The 12,807-nt window shown below is 38.1% G+C and overlaps 1 protein-coding gene across 2 annotated transcripts in view; it reads right to left on the bottom strand.

The window, feature by feature from the left end:
- SPG21 (SPG21 abhydrolase domain containing, maspardin) overlaps positions 1 to 12,807 on the bottom strand; it is a 28,390-nt gene that overhangs the window by 10,623 nt on the left and 4,960 nt on the right. Inside the window, exons 3-5 of one of the 2 annotated variants that reach the window (XM_081293622.1) lie at positions 11,116 to 11,277; positions 6,455 to 6,535; positions 5,453 to 5,598 (exon numbers count right to left, since the gene is read on the bottom strand). In XM_081293622.1, coding sequence (XP_081149748.1) covers positions 5,453 to 5,598; positions 6,455 to 6,535; positions 11,116 to 11,277 — 389 coding nt within the window. The remainder of the gene's footprint in view (positions 1 to 5,452; positions 5,599 to 6,454; positions 6,536 to 11,115; positions 11,278 to 12,807) is intronic. The other variant, XM_081293623.1, reaches the window with a different exon arrangement.

Genomic DNA, 12,807 nt, shown 5'->3' with positions numbered 1-12,807 from the left:
TGCAACATTAAGGTCCCACCTGAACAGACTTACTATCTGTCATTAGCCCTCTTAATGTCTAAGGAACAATCAGAGGGACATGTAACACCTGAAGTTATCTGAGAGGTAAGGCCCATTATGTGGGCAGATAGGACTCCTGGCAAGGCAAAAGATGCTTCCCCCATACAAACTGCCTTTAAGGAAGGAAAAGGGTAATGCCTTTTGAAGAGGGAGCTCGGCATGGGATAAAGCCCATTCTTAAAACGTTTCTTAATATGGGACTCACCAAATCTTACCAGTGTCCATATAACACACCCATTCTTCGGGTCAACAACCTATATTTGACTGAATATCAATTTCTTCAGGATCTACAGAAAATAAAAATAGGATCTGTACCCAGGAGTGCCTAATCCATACACTCTGCTGACTACTCTGGGAGAATACTGATTTTCAGTTCTGGACCTCAAGGATGCCTTTTTCATAATTCTGGTAGAAAATGAATCCCAAGAACTACTTGCATTTGAGTGGCAGGACCCACATACTCAGTTTGTTCTACAATACTATTGGACTATACTGCCCCAAGGACTTAAGAATTCTCCCACTTTGTTCAAGAAAATTCTGGCTAAAAACCTACCTAAGGTCTTTCAATTTAGTTCAGGGACTCTGTTACAACATGTGGCATAGTGAGCCCAACATATGACAAAGGTCTTGCCAACACAATAGACTGAATTATTTAACACAATATGAATACAAAGTGTCTCAGAAAAAGGCACAAATATGCAAGCAACAAGTCATTTATTTGGGTTTTGCTTTGTCCCAGGAGCAAAGGGATCCTTTGCCAGACCATAAACATGTTTGGTGATAACTAAGGATTTTGGAGAATGGCTGATTTTGGATTGCCACTTATGGGCTTAGAGTAAAACTGCTCTATGAGGTCCTTAAGGGTCATAATCTTAAGCCTCTAGAATGGACTAAGGAATATCAAAAGCTCTTTGATACGGTGAAGGAGAAGTTAGTAACAGCTCCTGCCCTGGGTCTTCCCGACTGAAAAAAAAAAAAAAAGCCTCTCAGCCTGTATGTGCATGAAAAACAAGAATTAGGACCTGGAGTTTTAATTCAGCCCTTAGGAAATGTGCTGTCTCTAGCAGCATGTTTTCCCAAACAATTGGATCACATAGCTAAGGGATAACCCTCATACTTGCCAGAAGTTGAAGCCACTTGAGTATTTTAACCACTTGTGTATGTAAAGAATGAGGCTTAACTAATGACCAAACTCCCTGAAAGGAAATGCAGAAATGGAAGACAGAAAACTTTGCCTTGTGACAACCTTTGTGTAAGTGTCCTACCATACCCTCTCCCTATTAGAATTAAAAAGGAGGCTACTGGCTCACCTCAGGAAGAATGGGAAAATACCAAGTTATTCTATTGAACAATACCAGCCACGAGACTATAGGTTACAGCTGGGTTGAGTTTAGCCACCTTATTCCCCAATGAGCACCACCCCGCCACCCCCTTCAACATAACTACCTGTAGAACATTGAACTAGATAGAGTATTCCAGCCAGCCGAATCTTTGATCAGCTTTTGCGTAGTCCCAAATTACAACTGTTTACAGTTGGGAACAGTTTTATCTACCAAGGTAAGTGCCAGGCTAGGTGTGCAGAGGTAACCTTATAAGAAACATTGAAGACAAAAGCATGCCCTCCCTGAAATTCAGTTCTGAAGGCAGAAATTGTTGCCCTTACTAGGGTTCTCTCCCTAACCAAGAAAAAGGGGGTCCCTGGAATCTTGCAGTTACTAGAGGTGGCTCACAAGTCTCTCCAGATGGTCATAATTCCCTATTATGGCCACCAGAAGGGGAGAGCATAGTGAATAAAGGAAACCAACTGACTAAGCAGCCAAAGCTGGTAGGGCTGGTGACAGCCCTGATGGGGCCTCTGGTTTTCTAAACTGACTTATCTTGATAAGACTAAAAAAGTGCTAAAGAATGGGGATTAACTAATGGCCAAACAGTTCCTGAAAGGAAATGCAGTGCTTGAGGAATAATTCAGATCCTGGAAGTCCTAAACAATGATAAAACACATCTACCACAGTACTCACTTTGGGAGAAATGCCACTCTCCAAAGGATACAGAAATATGGGACCAAATGTATAAAAACTGTTCAATATGTCATTCAAAACTGCTTGAAATATAATCTGAGGGAGATATAACCATCAGGCCTATACAAATGGGAGGTCAGTTTAAGGAATGGCCCAGCCAGACCTGAAGTTGATTTTACAAAAATGTCCCAAGTCCTGGGAAATTCCAGGTATGTTAGTTTTGTAGATACTTTTCCTGGGTATATAGAGGCCTACCTGACTTAACTAAAAAAAAAAAAAAAATCTGAAATTCTCAAGACTTTTAAGTTGGGATTTCGAAATTAAACCAAGATTTGGGTTGCCTAACAATTCAAAGTAATAATGGATTTTCCTTCATTTCAGCTATCACCTAACTGGTATCTAAAATGTTGCACATAATTTGATAATTATACTCTTTAGAAGACTCAGTTAATGGGAAAGACCAAGAAGATGAATCACATTTTAAAGAAAACTAATGTAAAAAATTGTCAGAAACCAACTTAACTTGGGATAAGACATTACCAGTTGCTCTGTTACAGATCAGGGTAGTTCCCTGAAGGAAATTCAAATTGAGTCCTTTCAAAATGCTCTGTGGTAGGCCATTTCAGATGTCTTCTCCATAGGAGGACATCATGACTTATTAAAGGATCAGGACCAGCTGGTGACAGTATGTAAAAACATTGGAGTCCATATTAACTTTGGTATATCCCACTAATGTATCTATCCATCCATTCAGTCTGACGACTGAGTTTTTCTAAAAACCTAGAAGGAATAAGGACCAGACCAACAGTGTGTGGCAAAGTAGACCAGACAATCTGAAGAACTTCTAAGAACCCATTTTTCTGTCAAATTAGCCAGAGTAAAACAGGGGATCTACCACATGAGGGTAAAGTCTGCAACCACTGACTCGCCCATTCCAACAAGGCCATTAGGTTCCTGGACTTTTGCCCCAAGGGAGAACCCCAAGTACTTAATTTAAGAAAAAATGAAGGCTCAACAATATGAACTGGTAATATTTACCGAAATTTTCCTCCTTGGTGATCTTATAAGGTAACCCTCTCAAATGCTTGATAAAACCTTCCATGTCTGATGAGGAATATGGGTCTTGGGGAACAAGTTTGCCTGGTTAAATGAAGATGGCTCCCTCAGTATGGTCATATCCTACTTGAACCCCCTCAGTTCACCCATTAGCTCTAGATTTAATGGATATGTTCACTATATAGGGGGTATGAACAAATAAGGAAAACCTTTGAGATCCTACTGGTAAACCATATGGAAGGATCTTATAAAGAGGTACAACTAGTTTCCCATAGGGAGAAAATGGGCTAGCCCAAATGGGAGCCTGTCCTAGGCTGCACCCCTGAAAAAAGGATTTTGATTGTATCCTGAAGGATACAAGGGAATGTTGACTTAGTTTAACCTGGCCTAGAGTTAAAACTCCAATGCAGAACACCATTTGTTATATGGGGAAATGCTGATTTTGTTGGGGAGAAATACACCACACAGTAATCATATCTCTTATGTGATGCATCAGAACTAATGTTATAGTAAAGGTTTACTGGAACAGGCTAAGACTTCAAGTCCAAGTTAACCATTCCATTCCATATAACCCCTCCTTTGCCTGATTTCAACAGGAAGTGGCCAGAGCAATCATTGCCCTTTGTCCGACAAGATTGTGAAATAAAGTATTGACAGTTGGGAAAATTGTGGCTGTACTTATGAATATCCTTTGCTAGAAAGAGCCTGTGCCTCCCTGAGCATGCAGCCCTTGTTAATCTTTTAAATTAGCAGCACAAATCAATAGATTACCAGCTACCAGGTTTTTCCCTACAGATAAAAGGAACTTAAAACCTGTGTTAAGATTTTTTTTTTTTAATTTATCCTACTTAGTTGTACATGAGAGCAGAATGCATTTCAATTCACTGTACAAAAATTAAGATTTTTGAGGGGATGCTAGTCCACCATTCTTGGTCTTGCTGAATAAATATTTTTCTTTGCCTCAACAACTTGTCCTAGATTCACTGGGCCCTTTGAGTGTGGAGTAAATAAACTTGGGTTTGGTAACAGGCCTTTTTTTTTTTTTTTTTTTTTTTTTTTTTAAGATAGAGCCTACCTTGCTGGCAATGAAAGAAGTGAACAGTAAACCAGCTTTCAGGTACTATCCAATATCTACCCAACTAATTAAAATGATAAAATCAATGAAGGGATACCTCTGAGGAGACAGGTACCCCAATGTTATCCCCCAAGCATTTTCACCACTTCCATCTTTCTGGAGACATGATATCAAGTGTCATGATGTGAAGAGCATCTGCTGGTGAACTAACCGCTCTAGTCTTCCCAGTTGGAGAACACATCTCAGGAAAATAACCCAGAAAAGGAAGGAAAGCAATGATTTGTGCAAAAATTTATAGCAGTGATGGAAAACTGGGGAAAGCCAAATGCCTAACGAAACTTTTAGTCAATATACAGAACTGTTCACACAAAAAGTGAGACAAGGAGAACACTGTAGCAGTTGATGCATTGTGAATGTACATTAAGCAATAATTTAGAGTAACAGAAATAGCTGAATTAAGAGTTCACTTGCTGGAATTTATACACAATGGAGTATTACTCTGCATTAAAAAATGACAAAATCATAGAATTTGGAGGGAAATGGATGGCATTAGAGCAGATTATGCTAAGTGAAGCCAGCCAATCCCTAAAAAACAAATGCCAAATGTCTTCTTTGATATAAGGAGAGTAACTAAGAACAGAGTAGGGACGAAGAGCATGAGAAGAAGATCAACATTAAACAGGGATGAGAGGTGGGAGGGAAAGCGAGAGAGAAGGGAAATTGCATGGAAATGGAAGGAGACCCCCAGGGTTATACAAAATTACATACAAGAGGAAGTGAGGGGAAAAGGAAAAATAATACAAGGGGGAGAAATGAATTACAGTAGAGGGGGTAGAGACAGAAGAGAGGACGGGAAGGGAGGGGAGGGGAGGGGAGGGGAGGGGAGGGGAGGGGGGGTAGTAGAGGATAGGAAAGGCAGCAGAATACAACAGACACTAGTATGGCAATATGTAAATCAATGGAAGTGTAACTGATGTGATTCTGCAATCTGTATACGGGGTAAAAATGGGAGTTCATAACCCACTTGAATCAAAGTGTGAAATATGATATGTCAAGAACTATGTAATGTTTTGAACAACCAACAATAAAAAAAAAAAGAGTTCACTTGCAAGTGACTTTTAATTTTAAAAAACAAGGAATTACAAAAGACAGAAGATAGGAACCTTTCTCTCCCACTGCACTAAAAACTCCAAATTCTACTGAATAAAAACAATACCTTTTGGTCCAAAGTTTATATTCTCACCTGTTTGCAGTCCAAGTTTGGTTAAAGATAGAGGTATCACTGAAGGAATTGCAGAGGATGAGGGAATGGACTCTAGGTGATTTGTGAGTATATTCAGCAAACTTTTGGGCCAAAAAGCCTCCCAAAGAAGCCCCAAATAGATGAACCTAATTATAAACAAACATAAGGTAGATCCTAAAACACTGATCAATCATGACCACGAGAATCAAAAAGTTGCTTCAATTATCACTAACTACCGAATATAATGGCATCACTACCCAACAGACTGAACTATGTACAGTAATTAGAAATTTAGAAAACACAGCTGGGTAAAGTGGCTCTATGAGATACAATTAATTATATATACACACACACTATTTTCCATATATGGGAATTTACTAAAACACAGTGAAATATAACCTTTAAAGGGATAATTGCATGGCTAGGTGCAGTGGTCTAAACCTGTAATCCCAGCTACTTGGGAGGCTAAGGCAGGAGGATGGCAAGTTCAAGGCCAACCCCAGTAACTTAGTGATACTGTTTCAAAATAAGAAAAAGGGCTGGGGGATTTAGCTTAATGTTAGATAACCTTTGGGTCCAATCCCCAGTACTTTAATAAAAATAATAATTGATTATGTGGATTATATCACAATAAAGTATTTTAAAATATAAAAAGAAGCTGAGTACAGTGGCACATACCTGTAGTTTCAGCTACTTAGAAGGCTAAGGATCACAAGTGTTCAAGACAACTTAACCATAATCTCAAAAGATAAAAAGGGCTGGAAGTCAGGGTAGAAGCACATGCCTATAATCCCAGAAACTCAGAAAGCTGAGCAGGAAGATTGCAAGTTTGAGGCCAGCCTGGGCAATTTAGTAAGACTCTATCATAACATTAAATAAAAAGGGAGCACCCCTGGGTTCTATCCCCAATACCACAAAAATAAATAAAAACAAAACATTAGGCTTTGCAAGATAGAGGCAGCATTAAAATCACATGTAAGTAATTAGCTTCAGGGTACTCACTTTATCCAATTGTAAATGGTCTAAAAGTTTTCTGAATCCATCACAGAATTCAAGATGGTCCCAATAAACTGGATACTGCAACTGAAATGATTTTTTATTTTAAAAACTACAGAAGTAAAAAATGCAACATGTCTGAAAAATTTAGGACTCATCTAATAGCATTTCTCATTTGCCCAAGCTTTGCTTCCATATTCAAAATATGTGAAAATATTCATCTTCTAAGTATAATAAAGCACATTTTACTTAACAGTGCAGAATTTAAAGAGAATTAAAAGCAGTAGGGTAGGCTTGTAAACCAAGTGACCTGGGAAGCTGAAGTAGGAGGTTTGCAAGTCTGAGGCCAGTCTCAGCAACTTTGTGAGATGCTGTCTCAAAACTTAAAAAAAAAAAAAAAAAGGCAAAGGGCTAGAAATGTAGCTCAGTACCTTTAGGTTCAATCCATCATACCAAAAGAAAAAAAAAAGATTTAAATAATAGATGAGAAAGTCTAAGCACTAAAACAACAAGGGTGAATAGAGCAGGCAGACCTCACCCAAATAAAGAAACAGTTTCCCCTAAACCCAATTTCATTCTGAATTGAAGACATGATGCTCTACTTGCTCAGGAAAATAGGAAATAAAATCTGTTCGGAGGAGAGCTTCTTCTCTTTTTGGTAATATTTCTTTAAAGGGGTGTTCAATAAAATTGTTATTTTAATCGACCCACTTTATATGATATCCTGAAATTCCATTGTGACAAAAAAAGTAGCCTATTAATGCTATCAAAGATGAAAAAAGAAGTACAAGTCATAAATTCATTTTAATGGAATTTAGGCTTGTCCTCTAAGGATTCCCCCTTTTTAATATACATACAATTCATCTGATGGGCTTGTTGTTTCAACGCTTAGATTTTTTTTGTCACTGGGAAAAAAAAAGCAATGGAAAAAATACTGCCATGTGAATTATGGGATTATTTTGGATGTAATATATTACTTTTATTTTTAAAATTCTATTTGTGGATAATAATTCCACTATTCTGAAACAGGATGGAGACCAGATTCTCCCTAGCCGAACATCTGAGAATTTGCATCAGATAATAACCTAAAAGAAAAGGGATGATATTTTTATGAAGCCTTTAATTTAAAAATACCCATACCAGGCTGGGGGTATAGCTCAACAAGAGAGTGCATACTTAGCATGCATAAGGCCTGGAGTTCTATTCCCAACACACACACATTTGAGTACAAATGAAACTGAGGAAATCTGAATAAGACTGGCAGATTATATTAGCATCAATACCCTAGCTATGATATTGTGTTAGTTTTGTAAAATGTTACCACTGGGAAAAATATAAGAGGAATATTTCTTTGCATTTGTTCTTTTGGTGGTGCTAGGATCAAGTTCAGACTTCACTCAAGCTACGCAAGAGCTCTACTACTGAGCTAAACTGAGCTAAGCCCAATCCTTTTTTTTTTTTTTTAAATATTTCTTTTAGTTGTAGATGGACACAATATCTTTATTTGTTTTATTTATTTATATGTGGTGCTGGGGATCGAACCCAGTGTCTCACACATGCTAGGCGAGCACTGTACTGCTGAGCCACAATCCCAGCCCTCTTTTGTTTTTTTAATAGTTTAATGTATTTTATTAGCAAGCTTTACAGGAACAGCACAGAAAACAGATAACATTCAAAACATATACTTACATGTAGAAACAGAAAAATATAGTGACTGGATGTAACTTACTGTATAATATAAATGCTTCAAGCACCATTTAGTTGCTAAACAATAAGAAATTTGTTTTAAAAAATCCAACCAGGCACAAAGTACATGCATGTAATCCCAGCTTATAGGGAGGCTGAGATAGGAGGATCCCAAGTTCAAGGCCAGCCTGGGAAACTCAGCAAGATGCTGTCAAAATATAAAAATTTTACAAAGTGGAAGTTCAGTGGTAAAGCACCCTTCAGTTCAATCCCCAGTACCATAAAAAATAAAACAAATAATTTAATCCAAAAGTTGGCACTATCCAGAGAAACTTTAAAGTTTATTTATAACGATTATAAAATTGAACTTGTTCACTGAAACATTTTAACTTAAAATTTTACTGTTTTAGGTCTGGGGTTGTGGCTCAGTGGTAGAGCACTTGCCTTGCACATGAGAAGCACTGGGTTCGATCCTCAACACCACATAAAAAATAAATATAGGTATTGTGTCCATCTACAGCTAAAAAAAATATTTTTTAAAAAAGTTACTGTTGGGCTGGGGATGTGGCTCAAGTGGTAGTGCGCTCGCCTGGCATGCATGCGGCCTGGGTTGGATCCTCAGCACCACATACAAAAACAAAAGATGTTGTGTCCACCGAAAACTAAAAAAAATAAATATTAAAATTCTTTTTCTCTCTCTCTTTAAAAAGTTACTGTTTTACATCTCTACATTTGTATTAAAAACTGACAAATTAAAGTAGAAAAAGTGTCAATATCTGATTTTTTCCACTTACAATCATATATTTAGGTACCGTAAGATCTTGTGGAAAAAAAATCTAATGTTCATAACTACCGATAATAACAAGAAGAATAATACATTTTTAAAAAATAGAACACTTCATCAATTTGCATATCACCCTTGATATGGGGCCATGCTAATCTTCTCTATCATTTCAACATTAGTATACGTGCTACCAATGTGAGCATTTTGTATTATTTCTTACAAATACACGTGACTCTGTAATCACCTCAATAAAAATGTGAATTAAAAAAAGACCCATGCATTTTAGTTGTTAGATACTAATGAATATCTAATAAATTTCAAAACTTCTGATCAAATTCTGATGACACTTTTTTTTTTAAAGAGAGAGAGAGCGAGAGAGAGAGCGAGAGAGCGAGAGAGCGAGAGAGAGAGAGAGAGAGAGGAGAGAGAATTTTAATATTTATTTTTTAGTTCTCGGCGGACACAACATCTTTGTTGGTATGTGGTGCTGAGGATCGAACCCGGGCCGCACGCATGCCAGGCGAGCGCGCTACGGCTTGAGCCACATCCCCAGCCCCTCTGATGACACTTTTGAAGACACTGTTGGCCTTTTCTTGATTCACTATCTAGTTAATAAAATAGAGGAAGACCACCTCAAGAACCTTGAGGGCAAAGAAATATCAGGCAGAAGCTAAAGTTATTGAGACCTGCCAGCCTGGAGTAATAAACACACTGTCAGCATCTGCTTATACTCCCCAGCAGGCCAGACACCTGAGGGTGGCTCATTTCCCCTCCCAGGGTATAGAGGACTGAGATGAAGGTGCATCATCTCCTATGATGCTACATATGAAGAAGGATGATGAATACCTAGAACGCAGGAGGATTAGGCTACAGAGACTCAAACATGTCATCTTACAAATATTTTAAGAAATGAGAAATGAAGCCAGAAAGGAAAAGTCCTGGGGGAGGAAGAGGGCAGCAGGCAATGCTTATAACTGTTTTCTCAAGAGAAAGGCTGTCAGGAGGAAGAGGACTTACATATTTGGTGTGGTAGTGTTGGTGGTAACCCTAGTAGAATTTTCAGTTACCTTCCAAGAGAAGAGAACTGATCCACTTTCTCTTCTTTAGATAGGATACTGGCTATAATTATACAATTTATTACTAACATGGAGCACCATGTGCATGCTAATATTCCAGGATCAGAAACCACTGCCAGCTCCAAAGCTAAAGAAGGGTCTCTCTTCTTCCTCAAAATTTAGAAGAGCTATCAGGCATGTAATCCCAGCTACCCAGGACACTGAGACAGGAGGATGTCAAGTTCAAGGCTAGCCTTGGTAACTTAGCAAGACCCTGATTCAAAAAAACAAAAAAGGCTGGGGATGAAGCTAGTGGCAAAGCATCCCTGGGTTCTATCCCTAGTACTAACACTGCCCCCTGACCCCCCGCCAAAAAAAAAGTTAGGAGACCAACTTCCTCACCAACCTGTGCTATTACACAGGCATTGGAGGGAGGGAATCAGCCACAAGCAAGTGCCTTCCCTATACACACCTTTGTTTCAGAGAAAGAAATTTGAGAATGATCAGGGGACACTAGGTTGAGACTTTAGACCAAACTTGACTATAAAATAACAATGAAAAAAAAAAAAAAACCAAACTTCTTAACCAATACTAAGGATATGAGTTAACAAAAGAACCTTATTTCAATGTCAAAGATTGACATTAAAAGCAAGGTTTTCACTCAGCAGATTCCTGTAAATTAGTAGATCCCTCTGTTGACTTACATTCCATGCTCAACTTCCTGGAAACAGTGGTGATACAACAGGAGGGGAAATGGAGCCAGAAGAATGAACTTGGTCTCCCCATCCACCATCTATCTGCTGGCTGTGTGACTTTGGGTGATCACTAAAAATGACTGCACCTCAGTTTCCTCTTCTATACACAAGGACAAATGCTTCTTACTATTCAGAACTATGAGAAGTGTGTCAGGAAAGAATGCATGTAAAAGCTGGTACAGAGAAGGCTACCATTAGCAGATCTCTTCCAAAACTCTGTATGTCTGTATATACACACCAGTTTCCTGCAACAGGTTTCATCTCACATTTTAAAACAGGAAAAGAATATCTTATCACAATAAAAAGAAGTGCCCATCACTACGATTGTCAGAAACAGAAGCATAAAAAACACAATCTGAATTTTAACACTGAAGCGATAATACTCACAGCTATAACCCGATAGCCCCATCCAGTCAAAGCCAAAATCTGCCGGAAAAATACATCTGCAGTTCCGCTGACAGGGGGGAGAAATATGAGAGGACACCTGATACTTCTGGGGCCCGCATCATAAAGCGACCATATTTTACTGTCATCATCATCTACGATAATCTGGAGGGAAAAATTACAAGAAAAAAATGGAAAACTTTATGAAATTTGGGTTTTATACTATTGCTTTACACTAATTTCACTGACAATTTTAACAGTACTGCTTTGTTACAAGGTAACTTGGGGATCACACCAGATTAGCATAAAAGGCCTTGGTTTCCTTTTCTTACTCCAATGCTAACAGATTGTTCAGAACTGCTTTGTAAACTTCCAGAGAGCTGCTTTTTCTCTGTTTTAAATTTTCCTGTTCATCCATGATAATAGGAAGAAGTCTACTTTGTTTACCACTAGGCAGTAAACTCTGTACATAGCATCTTATTTCTCCCCTATACTTCCGGTGGTGGTGGTGGTGGGGTGTGTATATGTGTGTGTGTGTGTGTGTGTGTATAAGGAGGGCGGTATGCACAGTCATTCTCTGGCACTGGCCCAGAGGCCTGCCTGGGATCAATAGGGTCAGAGGATAAACATGGGAGGATAAACTGGAAAAAAATTACATCAATTAAATTAATTCCTACAACTACTTCTAGAATATTTAGGTAAGTGGGAGCAAAACAAAACAAAAAATGACCCCTGAACTCTTAATGATCTTTGACAGAGCACACAACAAATCCCAATCTTGTAGTAACAAAATCATGTAAAATGAATGCATCTTCAAAATCTCCTAGGGAATTACTTTAATAATCCAATTTGGAAGAATAACACAAAAATAGTATGTTCACACAAATATGTTCTGAAATGGTACATTCTGAAATAGTACAATCTGAAAACAGATAGAGACAATGAACATAAGTGTGTTTATCACTTTGACTTTCTCAAAGGACCCTGAATGGCAATTTTGTCATAATTCCCTAAGAAAATGCAATATATTTGATAATTTAAAATCAAACACCAAAAAATTTCAAGCAAATTCATCATGACTTGTGAACCAAGCTGATTAACATCAATTAAAAATTACATCAATTAAACTAATTCCTACAACTACTTCTAGAATATTTAGATAAGTCTGGGTATTTTAGGTCTGGTGATCAACATGCTGAGGGAGAGAGTCCATCAGGAGGAACTTGTTACTTGAAGGGATGGAACCAAGTAGAGGAATCCCAGAGGCCAACTCTCCTTTTAGTATAAGCAATAGTCTCCTAGAAAGCAAAACGGAAAGGGAGCTTTGGTAAGCAGCCTAAGTTCTTCTGAATTTGTCACCAGATTAATTTGATTTCAATACATAACCTACCAGGCAATGTGACCTTTAATATGTTCCTTGTCTGTGAAATGAGCACCCAAGGATCCACCTTTTCAAACTGCTCAAAGTGTTAAATAAGACATCTGGGGAGTTCCTACAATGTATGTATTCTATCTACACCTGGAGAACTGTACCTTAGATTTCTATATGGAGAACAATTTTTTTATTAATTCAAACTTGCATGATTCTTTCACACTGCCTGCCCTGACTAAATGATTATGACAGAGACATAGAAGTTCTTGAGATCACAGTACTATCATATTGCTACAGGGGAATCAGCAAAGATTTTACTCTGC

Source organism: Spermophilus citellus (assembly GCF_964194105.1).
Source record: "Spermophilus citellus genome assembly, chromosome: 4".
Taxonomy (NCBI): domain Eukaryota; kingdom Metazoa; phylum Chordata; class Mammalia; order Rodentia; family Sciuridae; genus Spermophilus; species Spermophilus citellus.
Note: the sequence above shows the minus strand (reverse complement) of the source record. Positions and strands in the feature narration are given on the sequence as shown.